Source organism: Rhincodon typus, chromosome 39 (assembly GCF_021869965.1).
Source record: "Rhincodon typus isolate 14 chromosome 39, sRhiTyp1.1, whole genome shotgun sequence".
In the NCBI taxonomy this organism is placed as follows: domain Eukaryota; kingdom Metazoa; phylum Chordata; class Chondrichthyes; order Orectolobiformes; family Rhincodontidae; genus Rhincodon; species Rhincodon typus.
Genome location: NC_063370.1, coordinates 12,427,798 through 12,447,806, shown reverse-complemented (window position 1 = coordinate 12,447,806; position 20,009 = coordinate 12,427,798). Strand labels below are relative to the sequence as shown.

The 20,009-nt window shown below is 46.7% G+C and overlaps 1 protein-coding gene across 1 annotated transcript in view; it reads right to left on the bottom strand.

Annotated features, from left to right (window-relative positions):
* LOC125487291 (homeobox protein Meis1-like) overlaps positions 1-20,009 on the bottom strand; it is a 98,913-nt gene that overhangs the window by 65,846 nt on the left and 13,058 nt on the right. Inside the window, exon 5 of the mRNA XM_048618229.1 lies at positions 477-626. Coding sequence (XP_048474186.1) covers positions 477-626 — 150 coding nt within the window. The remainder of the gene's footprint in view (positions 1-476; positions 627-20,009) is intronic.

Here is a 20,009-nt window from a genome sequence, read left to right as displayed (position 1 = left end):
GTGTGTGTGTGTGTGTGTGTGTGTGTTTGTGGCCCAGTGCCCCACCAAAGCCAGCGCCATAAGACCGGCCTGGAAATCTCCATTTGCTTGCCATGTGTCTGCACAACACTTCTGTGAGTGAAAAGTTGTCTCGGATTCGCCAGCATCTGCAGTTCCTACTACTTCTGTGAGTGATATGAGTTAGATTCTCCATTATATTTTCACTGAGAGATAGGTATTCGACATTAATCAATGCTCCACATTAATGTAACATTTCAAACTCTTAAAAACAATGGAACAGAACCGAAACCGTGCATATACCACCTTTGCTGGTACAGACATTTTGTTTTCGAAAAGAAACCACGAAAATCACTGCAGGAAACAATGCAAAACTCTCGGGTTGTTGAATACAATCAGAGCATCGGGAACAGACTGGATTCAGGTGGTCCCGTACACCTGAGAGACTCAAAAGATTGGACGGAGAAATGTTCCCCTACCTGATCGGAGAGGCTGGTACAAGAGCCGGTGAAATCCTCCAGGTCAGACTTCGAGCCTCCATCACGGTCCTCTATCACCAGGTCAATGGGCATCTTGCCCTTTAAGCAGCTGATGTAGCGGTGGCAGAAGTTATCACATAACTCGTGGACCTGCGGCAAATCCCAGATAGAAACGGGCAAAGGTTGAGCCAAGCAAAGTTTCGAGGCGGGTAGGACAATACGTACATGGTAACATGGGCAGGAAACACAGTCACTCCACACAGCCACGCTCACATGAGAGGGAATCCAACAATTCCATGGCTTAATGAAGGGCACGATACAATTTCCTTGAGTTCATATCTAGAGTTTACCATAGTTAATGGTAAAGCCCTGGGGCTTGTTGTTAAACAGATAGACTGAGAGGTGCAGGTGCACAGAGAGTGGCATCACAGGTAGATAGGGCGGTGAAGAAGAGGATTGAGTATAGGATAACACAGTGTAGAGCTGGAGGAACACAGCAGGCCAGGCAGCATCAGAGGAGCAGGAAAGCTGACGTTTCGGGTCTGGACCCTACAGGAGCTGGCTCTACAGGTCATTGGTAAGGCCATGTTTCTTTTCTGTATTCATTCACGGGATGAGGGTGTCACTGGCCAGGCAGCATTTATTGCCCATCCCTCATTGCCCAGGGGGCAGTTAAGAGTCAACCACATTGCTGTGGGTCTGGAGTCACATGTAGGCCAGACCAGCTAAGGATGACAGTTTAACGATAACAAAGTATGAAGAAGGGTCCTGACCCAAAACCTCAGCTTTCCTGCTCCTTTGATACTGCCCGGCCTGCTGTGTTCCTCCAGCTCCATACTGTGTTATCTCTGACTCCAGCATTGGCAGTTCTTACTATCTCAAGGATGGCAGTTTCCTGTCCTAAAGGACGTTAATGAACTAGATGGGCTTTTCCGACAATCGGCAATGGTTTTACTGTCATCATGAGGCTCTTACTTCCAACTTCTTGTTAAACACAAATGCCACCATCTGCTGTGGTGGGATTCAAATCCAGGTCCCCTGAATGTTAAACAACAAGGTGCAGGGCTGGATGAACACAGCAGGCCAAGCAGCATCATAGGAGCAGATGCTGCTTGGCCTGCTGCATTCATCCAGCCCTGTACCTTGTTGTCTCGGATTCTCCAGCATCTGCAGTTCCTACTATCCCCAGAATGTTATCTGGGCCTCTGGGTTAACAGTGCAGCAGTAATAGCATAAGTCATTGCCTCCCCTACTGCGTACCATGTACAGTCCTCATCTACCTGAAGTAGAAAGAATGTTATTAAACTGGAAAAGGTGCAAAAAAGATTTACAAGGATGTTACTGAGACCGAAAGGCTTGGGTTACAGTGAAAGGCTGGAAAGGCTGGTACTTTATTTCCCTGGAGCACAGTAGGTTAAGGGGTGACCTTATAGAGGTTTATAAAACAGTGAGGGGGGTGGATAGGGTGAATGGCCAAGATCTTTTCCCTGGGGTGGGGGAGTCCAAAACTAGAGGGTATAGGTTTAAGGTGAGAGGGGAAGGATTTAAAAGGGACCTGAGGGGCAATTATTTCATGCAGAGAGTGGTGCGTGTATGGAACGAGCTGCCAGAGGAAGTGGTGGAGTCTGGTACAACATTTAAAAAGCATCTGGTTGGATATGTGAATAGGAAGGGCTTAGAGGGATATGGGCCAAACACAGGCAAATGGGACTAGTTCGGTTTAGGATATCTGGCTGGTATGGACGAGCTGGGCCGAAGGGCCTGTTTCTGTGCTGTATGACTCTGTGACTCACAGGCCAAAACCCTCTCACATTCCTTTTAAACAACTGGGACCAGGAATTGTAAAGGTGGAGACATCATTGGAGAAATGGACCCAGTGAGTGTGTGAACAGTTTTCACTCACAGACCAGTAAAGAGGGACTTGGACACAGATTAAGAGAGATGTTTGCTGGTTTGGCTTCAGCCTTGCAAATTCCCATTCTGCTTGTATTTCCACCAGGACCGTTCAATCCCAGCTGTGACAGGGATAGACAGTGCCCAATGGCATCTTTCACAGCAGGTTAGGGTCAGGTGAAACATAGACAGGAATTCAGAGCATATGGGCCGATCCTCTATCTCCATGCAAACTTCACGCTTTCTCCCTATATGCCCAAATGCCTATAATTGCGAATCATTTATCCAACACCTTCCTGAATATTTTCAGTGACTACAGGGGGAAGATTGGACCCAGCACTTTCCAAAGATGTGCAGGCTAGGTTGATTGGCCATGCTAAATTGCCCATAGTGTGCAGGGATGTGTAGATTAGGCGTGTTAGCCATGGGAAATGCAGGGTTACAGGGAAAGGGTAGGGAGATGGGTTTGGATGGGCTGCTCTTCGGAGGGTTGGTGTGGACTTGCTGGGCCGAACGGCCTGTTTCCACACTGTAGGGATTCCATGATAAACAGAACAAGCTACCACATGTGGATCAGCGGGTAAGAGGGTGAGGGGGTGAAGTGGGTAAGCTGGTTGCTGGTTAATCAGCAGGTTGGGGGCAATTGGGTAGAGTGGGGTGGGAGGTAAGGGGAGCAGAGCGAGGTTCGTCAAGGCTGGGTTGCGGGTTAGTCGGGTCAGTGGGGGAAATGTCCAGGTAGTACCCAAAATGGTGTGGAGCCTGGACAATTTGGCTACATGCCTCTGGAACCCAGATAGCTGACCCTTTGGACTGAATGCCAAGACACCAGAGAGGGGTTTGAAAAGGATTCACATGAGAAAGGGTCTGAAGAAGGGTCTAGGCCCGAAACATCAGCCTTCCTGCTCCTCTGATGCTGATTGGCCTGATGTGTTCATCTAGCTCTACACCTTGTTATCACATGAGAAAGGCTCCATTTGTGGAGTCAAGCCCTTCAGTCCTTCCAATGGGAAAGCAGGGAGTTTGGGGAAAGCCCCCAAACCCCTCCCACCTCAAGCCAGATGTTACTTTTAGCTGGACGTGGGGGATGGTCTTCACAAGAACAGCATCAGATGGTAACTCTGAAGAGGTGGCACCATCAGGACATCCTTACCCCCTTCACCCTCTCCCCCAGCAACGTGGGGTCTTTTCTGTCCAGATAAGGCATCAATTTAATGTCTCATCTGAGAGAAGACATCACAGGATATAAACCAGCAGAGCTATGGGGCGAGAACGGGGTGGCGTTGGCACTGACTGGTTTGGTCTACAGGGACATGGTATGGGCTTGGTGGGCCGAACGGCCTGCATCTATGTGGTTGGTAATGCGGCACTCCATTTGTAATGTCTTGGAATCTCAGTGCAAAGATTCTGTGCTCAAATCTCAAGGGTGGGACTTGTATCCAACACCCTCTTACTGACAGGAAGACAATGATCCATTCCATGGATCTCCACATGGCTAAACAACTTCATTTTTTCCAAAGGGTTACGGCAATATTCAACATTTTCTGTTTTACAGAAGTGCCAAGTGGATGATTCATCTTGGCCTCCTCCAGTGGTCCCCAACGCTACAGATACCGGTCTTCAGCCAATTTGATTCACTCCACGTGATATCAAGAAACAGTTGGAGACACTGGATACTGTAAAGGTTACGGGCCCTGACAACATTCCGGCAATAGTACTGAAGACTTGTGCTCCAGAAATTGCCGCTCCCCTAGCCAAGCTGTTCCAGTACAGTTACAACATTGGTATCTACCCAACAATGTGGAAAATTGCCCAAGTATGTCCTGTACAGAAAAAGCAGGACAAATCCAGCCCGGCCAATTACTGCCCCATCAGTCTCCTCTCGATCATCAGTAAAGTGATGGAAGGTGTCAGTAACAGTGCTATCAAGCAGCACCTGCTCAGCAATAACCTGCTCAGTGACGCCCAGTTTGGGTTCCGCCAGGGCCACTCAGCTCCTGACCTCATTACAGCCTTGGTTCAAACATGGACAAAAGAGCTGAATTCCAGAGGTGAGGTGAGAGTGACAGCCCTTCATATCAAGGCTGCATTCGACCGAGTGTGGCATCAAGGAGCCCTGACAAAACTGGAATCAATGGGTATCAGGGGGCAAATGCTCCGGTGGTTGGAGTCATACCTGACACATTGGAAGATGGTCGTGGTTGTTGGAGGTCAATCATCTCAGCTCCAGGACATCTCTGCAGGAGTTCCTCAGGGTAGTGTCCTAGGCCCAACCATCTTCAGCTGCTTCATCAATGACCCTCCCTCCATCATAAGGTCAGAAGTGGGGATGTTCGCTGATGATTGCACAATGTTCAGCACCATTCGTGACTCCTCAGATACTGAAGCAATCCATGTTCACATGCAACAAGATCTGGAGTTGGGCTGACAAGTAGCAAATAACATTCGTGCCACACAAACGGCAGGGTATAACCATCTCCAACAAGAGAGAACCTAACCATCACCCCTTGGCAACCATCACTAATCCCCCACTATCAACATCCTGGGTGTTACCCTCAACTAGAAAATGAACTGAACTGGACTCACCACATAAACACAGAGGCTATAAGAGCAGGTCAGAGGCTGGGAATCCTGCGGTGAGTAACTCCCCTCCTGACTTCCCAAAGCCTGTCCCACCATCTACACGGCACAAGTCAGGAGTGTAATGGAATACTCCCCACTTGCCCTGGATGGGGGCAGGTCCAACAACACTCAAGAAGCTCGACACCATCCAGGACAAAGCAGCCCCCACTTGATTGGCACCACATCCACAAACATCCCACTCCCTCCACCACCGACGCTCAGTAACAGCATGTGTACCATCTACAAGACGCCCTGCAGAAATTCACCAAAGATCCTCAGACAGCACCTTCCAAACCCACGACCACTTCCATCTAGAAGGACAAGGGCAGCAGATACATGGGAACACCACCCCCTGCAAGTTCCCCTCCGAGCCACTCACCATCCTGACTTGGAAATATATCACCGTTCCTTCAGTGTCGCTGGGTCAGAATCCTGGAATTCCCTCCCTAAGGGCATTGTGGGTGTTCCCACATCAAATGCAGCAGTTCAAGAAGGCAGCAACTCACTGGCACCTTCAGAGGGTGATTAGGGATGAGTAATAAATGAGTGCCAATGATGCCCACATCCAACGAATGAATGAAAAAAGCTGACAGCCCAGTGCCACACTGGTATTGCCACATGAAATGGCCCAATATAAGCATCAGCCAATTACCTAGGCTTAAATACTTCAGCGCAGCACAGAGAGAGTGCTATATTGCCCGAGGAACCCAGTTTAGTAAGAGTTAAACTGAGACTATTGCCCATTTGTGGAATACAAGCAATGAATGTGAATTGTAATTCATATTAAAACTGAAGCAGGAGAGCTCCAAGAGAATCAAAAGTGATATTAAGAACGCTATTAAAATGTTCGGAGATTTACATGGAAAGAAATGTATGTTATACACTATTATTAATACATATATTACATACAGCCACTTGGAAACACACAACTTGAGCATTGCTGTGAGAAAAGACATGCCATCACAATTTTTGATCTTGTACTCATCAGGACAGAATCGCAAGAATACCAAATCTCCAAAAGGAGCAACATGAGCAGGTGCTCATTGGTTAGCGAGTGGATCCTGATTCGTAACAGTGTTGCCACAGAGAATACATCTGGGAAAGAGTTGTTTTTTGTTTTAAATCAAACCAGGCATGTCAACACTGATTGGTCAAGGTCATTGGTCTGATGTACATACCGGAGAATGCACTTTAAGCTTTCATTTAGTTGAAAAAGGCACAAGGTATGGACATTGAATTCTCTTGTTTATAGGACCAGCTCTTCCATCTGAACGTATGTAACTATAATAACATCTATAAAGCATTATCTGAGGACAAGCTTTCAATTCCTATCCTTGTCGCCTTTGTGTTAAATCATCAGCTGTTTAAACTTTCTATCTTCCCTTTGTGATAACACTGTAGCTTTAAGAGATGTATTTTGTTGTTTTTTTTCGAAGAGAGGTTTTAAGACAGACGTCATGAGCTGTCTACCAGAGCCACTAGAGTAAACATCTTGTGAGGTCCTCAGTTTTTCTTTTAATGTTGAAACAATAAAAGCAGCCTGGGCGGGTGGGTTCAGGCTCCCACAGAACTAGGATTTTTACTTGTAGCTTTCAGCAGTTGCTTTTAGGGTCTTGAAGAAGTGGAAGCTATTTATTTGTCCCTCTCTCGGTTACAGCCAAAAACTGGGGGTTCTCTTCCTGCTGCTGGAGTTGCATGTGAGACAGTCTGTTTTCTGAATTTGCCTTTTGCCAAGGAGATGTTAATGACACGTTCCTATATTAGAACAGTTAATTAGTAATAGTTACTGTATTGATTATTCTGTTAAGTTTTCCAATAGAGTTAAGTTATTCCAATACCTTCTTTCTTTTGTTGTATTTTAACTATAGTGGATGAATAAAGTGTGCTTTGCTTTACATTTGGTAGTTTGACCAATTGAATTGCATCTGGAATGCTACATCTTACATTTACCTTTAAAATAAGAAACAATTAGGGTCTAGACTATGTTCTAAACAGTTTGAGAGGGTTTGGTCTGGTCCTTAACACTTTTTGCTTTCTCTAATGATATTCACTGTACCCTGGGGCAGCATGGTGGCTCAGTGGTTAGCACTGCTGCCTCACAGCGCCAGGGACCTGGGTTTGATTCCACCCTCGGGCAAGTGTCTGTGTGGAGTTTGCACATTCTCCCCGTGTCTGTGTGGGTTTCCTCCGGGTGCTCCGGTTTCCTCCCACAGCCCCAAATATGTGCAGGTTAGGGTGGATTGGCCATGGGAAATTGCCCCACAATGTTCAGGGATGTGCAGGCTAGGTGGGTTAGCCAGGGAGTAGGGCAGGGGGTGGGTCTGGATGGAATGCTATTTGGAGGGTAGATATGGCCTGCTTCTACACTGTGGGGATTCTATGATCTTAACCCTTCATCTATCACATCCACCCTTATCCCAAGACACAGCCTGACTCTAACTCAACTGAAGCTAGCTGCGGTCTATCCCTCCCATCAACTCCCTTATTTGCTTCCTTTCAAAATGCAGCCGTCAAATTGGAATGAGGAAAGGAATTTTTGGGCTTTCTCTTTATCTGAAAGAGGTTATAAACTAGAATCTCTGGCTAACATGTGCAAGTCATTAAGATTTACATTCTCTCCTGGTCCACAAAGCACAAGTGAGATCATTCATTTTTTTGTGGCTCACGCACCTGAAAATTTAAATAATTCTTTCAGAAAAGTGTAATCCATTTCCATCTACCTTTTTTAACACATCAACCAGAGCTCTGTTTTATAACTCTTGCCTCCAGAATCATTGAATCATAGAGTCATAGACAGTCATAGAGTCATACAGCACAGAAACAGACCCTTCGGTCCAACCAGTCCATGTTAACCGTAATCCCAAACGCAACTAGTCTCACCTGCCTGTGCTTGGCCCATATCCCTTCAAACCTTTCCTATTCATGTACTTATCCAAATGTCTTTTAAACATTGTAACTGTACCCACATCCACCTCTTCCTCTGGAAGTTCATTCCACACGCAAACAGCTCTCAGTGTCAAAAAGTTGCCTCTCATGTCTTTTTAAAATATTTCTCCTCTCACCTTAAAAATATGCCCCCTAGTCTTGGAATTCCCCCACCCTAGGGAAAAGACACCTTTGCTATTCACCTAATCTATACCCCTTATGATTTTATAAACCTCTATAAGTGAGGTTGTTGACTTGCTCCCCGAGCTGGCTTGTTCTCATTCAGACGGTTCGTCCCCATGCTGGGTAACATCATCAGTGAGGCCTCCGATGAAGCGATGTTGTTCTGCTCCACTTGGAATTTATACTGTCTGGTCTGTTATGGTGAGTAGTGTCATTTCCGGTTCTGACCTATATGGGTTTATATATGGGGTCCGATTCTAAATATTTGTTGATTGAAGTACGGGTTGAGAGCCATGCCTCTAGGAATTCACCCGTGTGTGTCCATGTTTGGCTTGGGCTGCTATGGTTACCTTGTCCCAGTTAAACTGATAGCCTTCATTGTCTGAATCTACCGATATTAAGGAGAGTTCATTATGTAGTTATGTTGCTAGCTGATGTTCGTGTATCCTGATGGCTAGTTACCTTCCTGTCTGTCCAATGTAATGTTTGTGGCAGTCGCTGTATGGTATTTTGTAAACCACGTTGGTTCTGCATGTTGTGGGAATGGGGTCTTTAATCCTTGTGAGTATTTGTTGTAGAGTGGCTGTGGGCTTGTGGGCCACCATGATTCCTGGTGGTCTTAGGTGTCTGGTTGTCAGTTTCAATATGTTCCTGATGTAGGGCAGTGTGGTCAATGTGTATCCTCCTGTTGTTGTCTGTTATGTAGGCATTTGTGGATGAAGTTGCGGGGATATCTGTTTATAGCGAGGATTTTGTAGTTGCAGTGTGTCCTGGCCCTGTTTAAATAGTGTCCCTAATGCAGCTTTGTTTGTGGTCATTGGGATGGTTGCTGACAACAACCTCACCCACAACCTGAGCTACAGATCTTTGCCAAAACTTTCAACCTCTATAAGGTCACCCCTCAACCTCCTACACTCCAGTGAAAAAAGTCCCAGCCTCTCCTTATAACTCGAACCCTCCATTTCCAGCAACATCCTGGTAAATTTCTTCTGAACCCTCTCCAGCTTAATATCCTTCCTATAACTGGGAGACCAGAACTGGACACATTACTCCAGAAGAGGCCTCACCAACGTCCTGCACAACCTCAACATGATGTCCCAACTCCTATACTCAAAGGTCTGAGCAATGAAGGCAAGAACAGAATCCCTACAGTGATAAAGCAGGCCATTCGGCCCATTGAATCCACACCGACCCACTGAAGAGCATTCCACCCAGACCCACGCCCCCCTACACTATACCTGTAACCCTGCATTCCCCATGGCTAATCCACTCAGCCTGCACTTCCTTGGACACTATGGGCAGTTTAGCATGGCCAATCCACCCTAACCTGCACAGATTTGTTCTTTAAGTGGTAACATTTCTGAATTCAATCCCAGAGTGTAAAGGTTAAGGCTGGGTGAGGGTCTTGTGGTGCAGTGGTAATGACCCTGCATCAGATCCAAAAGGCTCCAGGTACAACTCCCACCCTGACTTGGAGCTATGTTACAACACATCAGAGCAAATGCATTAACATGAGTGACCCGGGTTCGATTCCTGGGCATTGCAAGATTACAATTTAGATTGGCACGGTGGCTCAGTGGTTAGCACTGCTGCCTCACAACACCAGGGACCTGGGTTCAATTCCACCCTCGGGTGACTGTCTGTGCAGCATTTGCACATTCTCCCCGTTTCTGCGTGGATTTCCTCCGGGTGCTCCAATTTCCTCCCACAGTCCAAAGATGTGCAGGCTACTGTGGATTGGCCATGGGAAATTGTCCAGGGATGTTTAGGTTAGGTGGGTTAGACATGGGGAATTGACGGGGTAGGGGGCTGGTCTGGGTGGGATGCTCTTTGGAAGGGTGGTGTGGATATGTTGGGCCAAATGGCCTGTTTCCACACTGTAAGGATTCTATGTAAACATACAGGAGCTGTTGCAGTGCAGTGATAACGTCCCTAACTCTAGGCCAGGAAAGACTTAGTATTACGTCCCATTAGCCTAGCAGGCTTGTTCTGCATATCTGAACAGATTGGTTGAAAATTTATATAATTAAAGTTGCAAGGGTCTGTTTCCATGTTGTATGACTGTGTTGTATCAAAGCCTTATCGATCATCTCTGGTGGATATATTTGACTCCAGAATAAAGGATCAGAGAGGTCCTTTCTGGTAACAACAGGAAGTGCTGGGGAAACTCAGCAGGTCTGGCAGTGCCCATGGACAGCGAGAGAGAAAGCAGAGTTAGAACTGGGAAACCAAGCCCTGAAGAGAAATCAAAACTCTGTTTTGCTCTCCACAAACACTGCCAGATCTGCTCCAGCCGTCTTTCGCTTCTATTTCAGATCTCCAGCGCTTCCAGCACTTTGCTTTCATTTGAGTCCTTTCACTTGTCATGGGCAATACTTATTGTTCAACCAATACCAGCAAAATCGGGCGATCTGGTCATTAACATACAGCCGTTTGCAGAATCTTGCTGTGCGCAATTCGGATGGCCCTTTTCCTTCGTTACAGCGCTGACAACACTTCAAAAAGCGCTCTTTAATGAAGCAATTTAAATGTGGCTCTCTTATGCTCGTTAGAAACTACAATTATTCACACGCAGGGAGCTTTATTTTGCACGTTAAAGGAAGACATCCTGGCATTATGCGTTTTCTTAATTTTAGCAAAAATGTATGACAATGACTCCCCCAGTGCATTCTCCATCACAACAACTCAACCAATCAGGGTCAACTTGACAACCAATCAGCACCCTTTACCCAAGCACTATAAATTGTTCTGAAGGGGAAAGATGTTGTGAAACGTGAAAGGGTGCAGAAAAGATTTACAAGGATGTTGCCATATGAATCTTACCTCAGTAAAGCTTCTAAAAACTAGAATCCTATGGAAAATATTACCCCCACACCCACCAAAGCCCCCCCACCCCGTGTAACTGACCGAGTGCAGAAGAAAACCCAGGTAATTAAATGCACCCCACACTCAGCTCATAGCATCACAGCTCTTAGCAGAAATACTAGGCAAGGCCCAGGCTTTCGGCCTACAAGTGAAAAGGTTACGAAGGCACTAAGGGACACGAGACAATGAAACGGATGGATAAAAATGGAGGAGGAAAAGGTCTATCTTATAAAAATTGTTATAATTTTTATTAAAACTTGATATTGGGCATTAGCAATTTTGAGTTACAGACGGAATGTCTGGAACTGGGAAACCTTTGCATTTTAAAAGAGACCTTTTTGTTCCATTATGATTGAACGTTCCAATCAAAGCAGTTGACACACAAAGTGTGACGACAGGACGTTGAGGGGCACAGGAAGGGCATGGATGTTTAGCCCATAGTTAGGCCCTAAACTCTCAATTTTGAGCCAAGGTAGCTACAGTTACTCCTTCTGCCTCTGGATTCAAGACAGACCAGTCTCCTGCTCCAAACCGTTTGAAAAACGGGGTATTGGCATCAACGAAGCTCAGTTGAGGAGAGGATCAAGCCGATTAATGATTTCCACACATGCCGAATAGTTCGCCAACGCTTGTTTCCTCTGTAACAAAAAGCTCTCAATCTCAGGGTTAAAGTTGACAATTGATCTAGCCTTTTGTGGAAGAGAGTTTTGAGTCATCTGTCATCCTCTGGGTGCTACACAGTGGCTCAGTGGTTAGCATTGGTGCCTCACAGTGACAGGAACCTGAGTTTGATCCCAGCCTTGGATGACTGTCTGTGTGGAGTTTGTACATTCTTCCCGTGTCTGTGTGGGTTTCCTCCCACAGACCAAAGATGTGCAGGTTAGGGTGGATTAGCCATGCTAAATTGCCCATAGTGTCTTGGGTGTGCAGGCTAGGAGGACTAGCCATGGGAAATATGGGGATAGGGTGGTATGTTCTGCAGAGGGTCAGTGCAGACTTGATAGGCCAAATAGCCTCCACCTGCACTGTAGGGATTCTATTCAAGTGTTTTTCTTTTCAATTCTTTCATGGAATGTGGGCACCGCTGGCTGAACCAGCATGAGTTATCCTCAACCACTGCTACAGTTTATTTGGTTTAAGTAAATCTATAATGCCCTTAGAGAGGGAATTCCAGGATTTGACCCAGCGATAAGAAGGAATGGCGATATATTTCCAAGTCAGGATGGTGAGTGGCTTGGAGGGGAACTTGCAGGGGGTGGTGTTCCCATGTAACTGCTGCCCTTGCCCTTCTAGATGGAAGTGGTCGTGGGTTTGGAAGGTGCTGTCTGAGGGTCTTTGGTAAATTTCCGCAGTGCGTCTTGTAGATGGTACACGCTGAGCATCGGTGGTGGAGAGAGTGGGTATTTAAAATGGAGGATGAGATGCCAGGCCTGAGATGCTTAGCTCTAAGGTTTAACCTGATAAATATGACTAAAAAAACCCCAGGAGGTCAAAGGCTTCAGGTGGAGGGAACATTTTTAAAAACCTATCTCACGTAAATTTAGCTGTTCAATCACATGGATTTTGTTTTAACTTGAAGAGTACTCGATTAATATTTTGGATATTGTCATTGTATATACCGTAAAAGAAAGTGAAACAATGCTAAGGTTGGGACAAATACAACACATGCTGTCTGTCTCTCTCAAAGCTGAGAAAAACTGTGCAATGACACACCATTTGCAGTAGGGGGCACCCTTCTGTGACTATTGGCATCTTCTCTCTGATCATGCACTTGTGAAGGGCACTGCCAACTCCTTGCATTCATATAGCACCTCTCACATTGTACAGCATTGTTGTTGAGACTGGGGCAATGGCTCTGGTATTAGCAAAGCCATGCACGGGGTAGCTCAGTGGTTAGCACTGCTGCCTCTCAGCACCAGGGACCTGGGTTCAATCCCACCCTAGGGTGAATGTCTGTGTGGAGTTTGCACATTCTCCCTGTGTCTGTGTGGGTTTCCTCCCATAGTCCAAAGATGTGCAGGTTAGGGTGGATTGGCCATGGAAATGCAGGGATGGGGTGGGTCTGGTTAGGATGCTCCTTGGGGGGTAATGGAGTGGACTTGATGGGCCTAATAGCCTGCCCCTACACTATCATGGACTTTTTATCCTTTTCATTTAGATCTGGATTGTGAGCATCACTGGTATTTGTTGCCTGTCCCAGTTGTCCTTGAAGTGCTTGGCTTGCCCATTCCAGAGTGTAGTTAAGAGTCAGCCACATTGCTGTGGGCCTGGAGTCACGTATAGGCCAGAGTGGCAGATTACCCCTACCTCCTCCCAAAAGGACTTGAGGGAACCAGATGGGTTTTTTACAATAATTACCATCTAGATAAGCTTTCAAACGTAGCCTTTATTAATTCTCATGGAGGCATTTGAACGCAGGGCCCCTGAGCTTTATCCTGGGCAGCCAGACTACTGTACCAGTCTAGTACCTTTACAACCCACCGAAAGGGTTTGATGTATATCCTACACCTTTTATTTTAGCTTCAGTTTGGAGCTTTTATCCAAACGATTCTGTCCCCCACCTACTCCCGGAAACCAGCTGTTTGATGGCCTGTGGGTGAGGAAGGCAGATGCTGTCGGAGCATCTGAGGAGGCAATGAGAGGTTATCAACTACAGAGGCTGGGCAGATGGCAGCGCTGGATGGACACTTCAGTTTGGACTAAGACCAGGGGGTAAAAGGCCCTCTAGTGGTGCAGTGGTAGATCCCCTACTCCTGGTCCAGGAGGCCCCAGATCCACTCCCACCTGGTCCAGAGATGTGTTAGCATCTCTGATCAAGTTGATTAGGCCAAAAAAAAGTTAGATTTATTGATCAGGGGTAAGATGGTGAATCCCAGGCATGGAGGAAAGGTTATATATGAACGCAGGGGTCAGGGGAGATCATTGCAAATGGGAAGATGACTTGGCATGAAGCAAACAGTCCAGTTTCTCTTGGCCCACAGCAGTGTTTTTTTTAATAAAAGTGTAGTGATTTCATCTTCCTGACCTCTGTTCACTTTAGAATCCCTACAGTGTGGAAGCAGGCCATTCAGCCCATACCAACCCTCCAGAGAGCATCCCCCCCCATCCTATCCCTATATCCCTGCATTCCCCATGGCTAACCCACCCAGTCTGCAGATCCCTGAACACCGCAGGCAATTTCTCCATGGCCAATCCACCCTAACCTGCACATCTTTTGGACTGTGGGAGGAAACCAGAGCACCCGGAGGAAACCCACACAGACACAGGGAGAATGTACAAACTCCACACAGACAGTCACCTGAGGGTGGAATTGAACCCAGGTCCCTGGTGCTGTGAGGTAGCAGTGCTAACCACTGAGCCACCATGTCAGGATTCCCCAGAGATCAAGAATGACGGCAGGTGAGGGTCTCAAAATAAAAACACAAATTATGCCACGTGACCTCACTCCTGCAAGCTGACTGGACACCCAGCCCTACCCCTCCAGCCCATCTCTGTTGGGTGGCTACAGGTCAGGGTCAACTCTGAGAGTGTTTTCAAATTGCATCTCAGTGTCAGTTCTGACTCAGTCGGTAGCCTCAGACTTCAGAGTTCAAAGGCCAGTCCAAACTTGATTGTAAAAGTTAAGCCTGACTTTCCCACGATGCACTGATAGGGGTGCTATCATTAGGACAAAACATTATATTGAGACCCCTTTCGCCTGCTCATGTGGATTCCAAAGACCTCAAGGCATTACTTCATTAAACACATCCTTTAATCAAGAAAGCTGAGGGATGACCTTATACAGGTTTATAAAATAATGAGGGGAATGGATAGGGTGAATGGCAGGTGTCTTTTCCCTCGGATGGGGGATTTGAAGACTGGGGACATACTTTTAAGATGAGAGGAGAAAGATTTTAAAAAGCCATGAGGGACAACTTTTTTTCACAGAGAGTGGTTTGTATGTGGAATGAACTACCAGAGGAAGTGATGGATGCTGGGACAGTTACAACATGTAAAAAACATTTGGATAAGTACATGAATAAGAAATGTTTGGAGGGATATGGGCTAAGTACAGGCAGGTGGGTCTAGTTTAGTTTGGGATTATGGTCGGTATGGACTGGTTGGACCGAAGGGCCTGTTTCCGTGCTGTATAACTCTATAACATCACAAATGCAGATCATTGATAGTGGGAGATGTTGGAATACTTCACTAGTTCTAGTGACTTAGGGACCCAGGCTAATTCTCTCTGGGGACATGGGTTTAAACCCCACCACTATAGCTGATGGAATTTCAACTCGATTAATAAAATCTGGAACTGAAACGTAGTCTCAGTGACAGTGACAAGGAAACTAACAAAGCTTATGATGAAAAAAAATCAAAACCATACTGTCCATTACTTCAGGGGGGGATATCTGCCGTTTTCACCCTATCGGGCCTACACGTGACTCCAGGCCCATAGCGACACAATTGACTCTTAACTGCCCTCTGCAATGGCTGAGCGGTTTGTGGGGCAAGTAAATATTGTAACAAAGTTGTGTTGAGTAATCGTGAATTGGAAAGCAGGAAGCTAGAATTGGTTTGTAGAAAAATGTTAAGGGAGAACAGAGCGTGGTTCCTTTAAGAGGTAAAGCACTTAGAGATTCATACAGAAAAAGAACATGTGTCTGTATGTAGCCGAAGATGTACAGCCAGTTCTGAAATTGAAACTTTGAAAGTTGGCTGTGTGATTGGAAATCTTAGGTCTGTTTTGATGCTTTGGCAACTCGCTAGAATCAGCCAATTAATTTAAACCAAGCACTTAGAGATTGAAAGCCAATTGAAATTAAATCTGATGGTTTTGACAACCTCAGACCAATGCTGTACTAAGAAAATTGAAATGTCATCCAAGGTATATAAGGAGAGGGTTTTTGAAAATCGGGGTGACAGCAAACTGCCATCTAAGAAATAAGCATCTAGTGCTCACAAGAAATCGCGAAGCTCTCTAAGAAAGCACCATCTATCCATAAAAGGTACCACGGCTCTTCTAGCTAAGAGTCGTCACAGAGAAAACATCCCTGGCAGCAGGATCAGTGGAAGAAAGGCGTTTATGACTCGAGACCAACAGAAGAAAGGCGTGTAGACTTTAAGAGACTTAAGTTTTAATTTATTTTATTATTACTTGGGTTTATAAAGATGGGACTTGTGTTTATTGGAACAGCATACCAGTAGAATTTAGTTCAGTTAGGGAATAGTTAGTAGTTAAAGGCGAATTGTTTGGTTTGTTAGCAATTCTGTTAATTTGTTCACTGTTAGGGTTAAATAATAAAAAAATTGTCACTTGTTACTTATAAAGTGCGTGTCAGGGATTTTCTTTCATTCAAGCACTCTTTTTTAACAGATCATAAAGATGAGGCAAGTTTTTCTGGGCGTTTCAGGTTTAATTATTAGAAGGGGACCTCTACTCCCGCCATAAGAGGCTGGGGGCTTGTGTTTCGGTTTAATTATCAGAGGGGTTCAAACTCTACTCTGTAGCGATATGGGCAAAAAAAGTGGTGCTTGCCAGTGATATCCACATCACTCAGAAGTGTAAAGGATTTAAGTTTATCTGCGAGTTGCTACGAGTGAATCGAGCATCATCCGACACTCCCACCGTCTGTAAGGCACTTTGAGGTCACTGGCGCTGAAAGGGGTGCCAGATCAACGCTACTTTTGTTTCTCTGTCACCCCAACCAGACCCACATTTTCTCTGAGGGAGGGATTTTAAATATTTCCAGGAAATAAATTGGAACAGAGTAGGCAGTAGCAACCCTGCATCGAAAGCAATGTTGCACCAAGCCTGGGCAGTACTCTGCACTGTATGTGCCTTGTCAGAGGAAGAAGGAAATAACAACAAATTCTATCAGAGTGATGGGATACACAGGGAGATTGTCATCTCATCTCAGTGCAACCCCTGAAATGGTATCTATTTAAAAACCCATACAGGATTGTCTAGGTATCATGTTACTAAACTGCCACACAGCCTGACAGGTAAATGCATCACATTATGAAGCAGAAAGGGAGAAAGAGTCTCAGCTTTGATTCCCAGTCCAAGGTTGACAGTGTGAAGAAAATCAATAAGACTTCCGACTCTCGATCACTTCCCCTGTACACCACGCAATCCCCAAATCTACAGAACGCGGCTGTGAGAGAGGACGGCGATGCCTCTTATGGCCGAACAGCACTGCTGCCGTTCCCCCACCCCCACTCCCACCTTCCCCCCACCACTAAAGGGCTCTATTTCAGCCAAAGGGCTTGGAAGCCACTTGCAGCTGGGAAACAGGAATGGCGTTTTCTGAGTGGGGGGAGTGCGGATGGCAAAGAAAGGAGGTGTTGGAGGGGAGAGAGGGGGCATTTGGAGGGGAGAGAAGGTGTGTTTGAGGACAGAGAAAGGGGGTATTGGAGGATGGGGAGAGGGGGTGTTGGAGGGGAGAGAGGGTGTGTTTGAGGACAGAGAGAGGGGGTATTGGAGGATGGGGAAACGGGGTGTTGAGGGGTGAGAGGGGGTGTGTGAAGGGAGGGAGGGGGGTGGAGGAGGGGGAGAGGGGGTGTTAGAGGGGAGAGAGGGGGTGTTGGAGGGTAGGGAGAGGGAGCGTTGGAGGGGAGGGACAGAACTTGCCAGTTGATCAAGGCAGTGTTCCTCCCACTGCAGCCTGGTGAAGTGATAGCCCTCCAGGTTTAAGAAAACACACAGTGAGAAGCAGTGTAATAAATCACTTCCCCAACAGCACAGGCCTTTGGCACTGCTCGGGTCAGTCCCAGGCCTGGAGTGTTATGGGAATCATTCCAAACCAGTAACGTCAACAGATACTGCGATGATGTCAGCAGCTGGGAGGGTCAAAGTTCACCCAAGCTCGTCACCCACATCTGAACCCTGGGATGGGGTTACAGCTCTAAAATCAGTCAAGAATTCCTCTGATCAAGATTCGCATGAGGATCATGGGCAATAGCTTTACTGGCTCAGATTTCCACTCTGCTAACAGTGTTGTGACCATTGCTCTGAGACGCTATATACTATGCCCATTGAGAATTACCGTAGGATAGCCACACCTTGGCAAAGGACAGCATTCCTCAAATCTCACAATGTCAACGTGTTGTAAATTGTCTGAGTTTCAGTGTTGTCCTCTATGTCCCAGCGTATGGTCACGGTTTCATGTTTCATTTATTCATTCACGAGATATGGGCATTGCCGGCTCTTAGCTGTCCCTAATCGCCTGCACGCAGGGTGGTTTGTGCGGCCATTTCGGTGCTGACCACGTTGCTATGGGGAGGCACCTGGAATCATGGGATTTGAAGCCATTTCCCCAGAGCATTGGCCCTTGACCACTCATCCCGGGAATTCCCACTGCTCCTCCGTCCGTCCGGGCTGGATAATTAAATTTAAATCGACCTGGTGCCGTGGTGGGATTTGAACCCACAACCCCAGGGCAGAAGGATGGGCTAGTGACACTGTTGTTGGGTCGCCACCTTTAGTCCCCTTCTCCCACACTCTTGTAATTCACTGCAATTTGTAACTTCTATCACACAGCACGGAAACAGACCCTTCGGTCCAACTCATCCTTTCTGAACGGGTTTCCCAAACTACACTGCATTTGCCTGATTGTCACAGTGGCACAGTGGTTAGCACTGCTGCCTCACGCCACTAGGGACCTGGGGTCAATTCCACCCTCAGACGACTGTCTGTGTGAAATTTACTCATACACCCTGTGTCTGCTTGAGTTTCCTCCTACAATCTAAGGATGTGCAGGTTAGGGTGGGCTAGCCATGCTAAATTGTCTCATAGTGTGCAGGCTAGGTGGATTAGCGATGGGAATACAGGGATACGGTTGGAAGGTAGATCTGGGTGGGATGCTGTTTGGAGGGTCAGTGTGAACTCAATGGGCTGAATGGCCTAATTCCACACTGTAGGGATTCTATACACTTGGCCCCTAACCCGCTAAATCCTTCCTATTCATGTACCCATCCAGATGCCTTTTAAATGTTGTAATTGTACCAGCCTCCACCACTTCCTCTGGCAGCTCATTCCATACTTGGATCATCCACTGTGTGAAAGAGTTACTCCATAGATCCTATTTAACACTTTCCCCTCTCACCTTAAACCTATGCCGTCTAGTTTTGGACTCCCCTACCCTGGAGAAAAGACCTTGGCTATTCACCCTATCCATGCCCCTCATGATTTTATAAACATCTATAAGGTCACCCCTCAGCCTCCGACACTCCAAGGAAGGATGTCCCAGCCTATCCAGACTCTCCCTATGGCTCAAACCCTCCAGTGCTGGCAACATACCGGTAAATGTTTTTTGCATTCTCTCCAGTTTAATAAAGTCCTTCCTATAGCAGGGAGACCAGCATTACACAAGGAGGCCTCACCAACATCCTGTACAACTGCAACATGATGGCCCCACCCCATACTCAATGCACTAAGCAACGAAGGCAAACATGTTTTGTTGTAAAGAATTGAAGTCTGGACCTTTCTGTCATGCAATGTCTGAGTCTCTCCAAATGATACCCCAGGCCCCCTGAGATCGGGATGAGGTATGGAGGGTAAGGGGATCTCCAAGCAACTCTGAGAATGGAATTCCTCTCGATTGCTGGCAGGGAGTCAAATTTCCTCAGAGCTATCTCACCAAGGATGCAATCCAGGTGTACAGCTGGATGAACACAGCAGGCCAAGCAGCATCAGAGGACAGGAAGGCTCATGTTTCGGGCCTAGACCCTCTAGGCCCGAAATGTCAGCCTTCCTGCTCCGCTGATGCTGCTTGGCCTGCTGTGTTCATCCAGCTCTACACCTTGTTATCCCAGATTCTCCAGCATCTGCAGTTCCTACTATCTCTGAAGGATGCAATCCAGTTGGCTCCCTCTCCCTGACTCCTAGCAGGGCAGCATCTCCCTCGGTTGCGATTCCTGTAATCCCAATGTCTTCCCCATCACGAGCGGAAAATGCCTCCCATTACACTGCGCACTGCTCCCATTACACTGGGCACTGTTCCCATTACACTGGGCACTGCTCCCATTACACTGCGCACTGCTCCCGTTACACTGCGCACTGTTCCC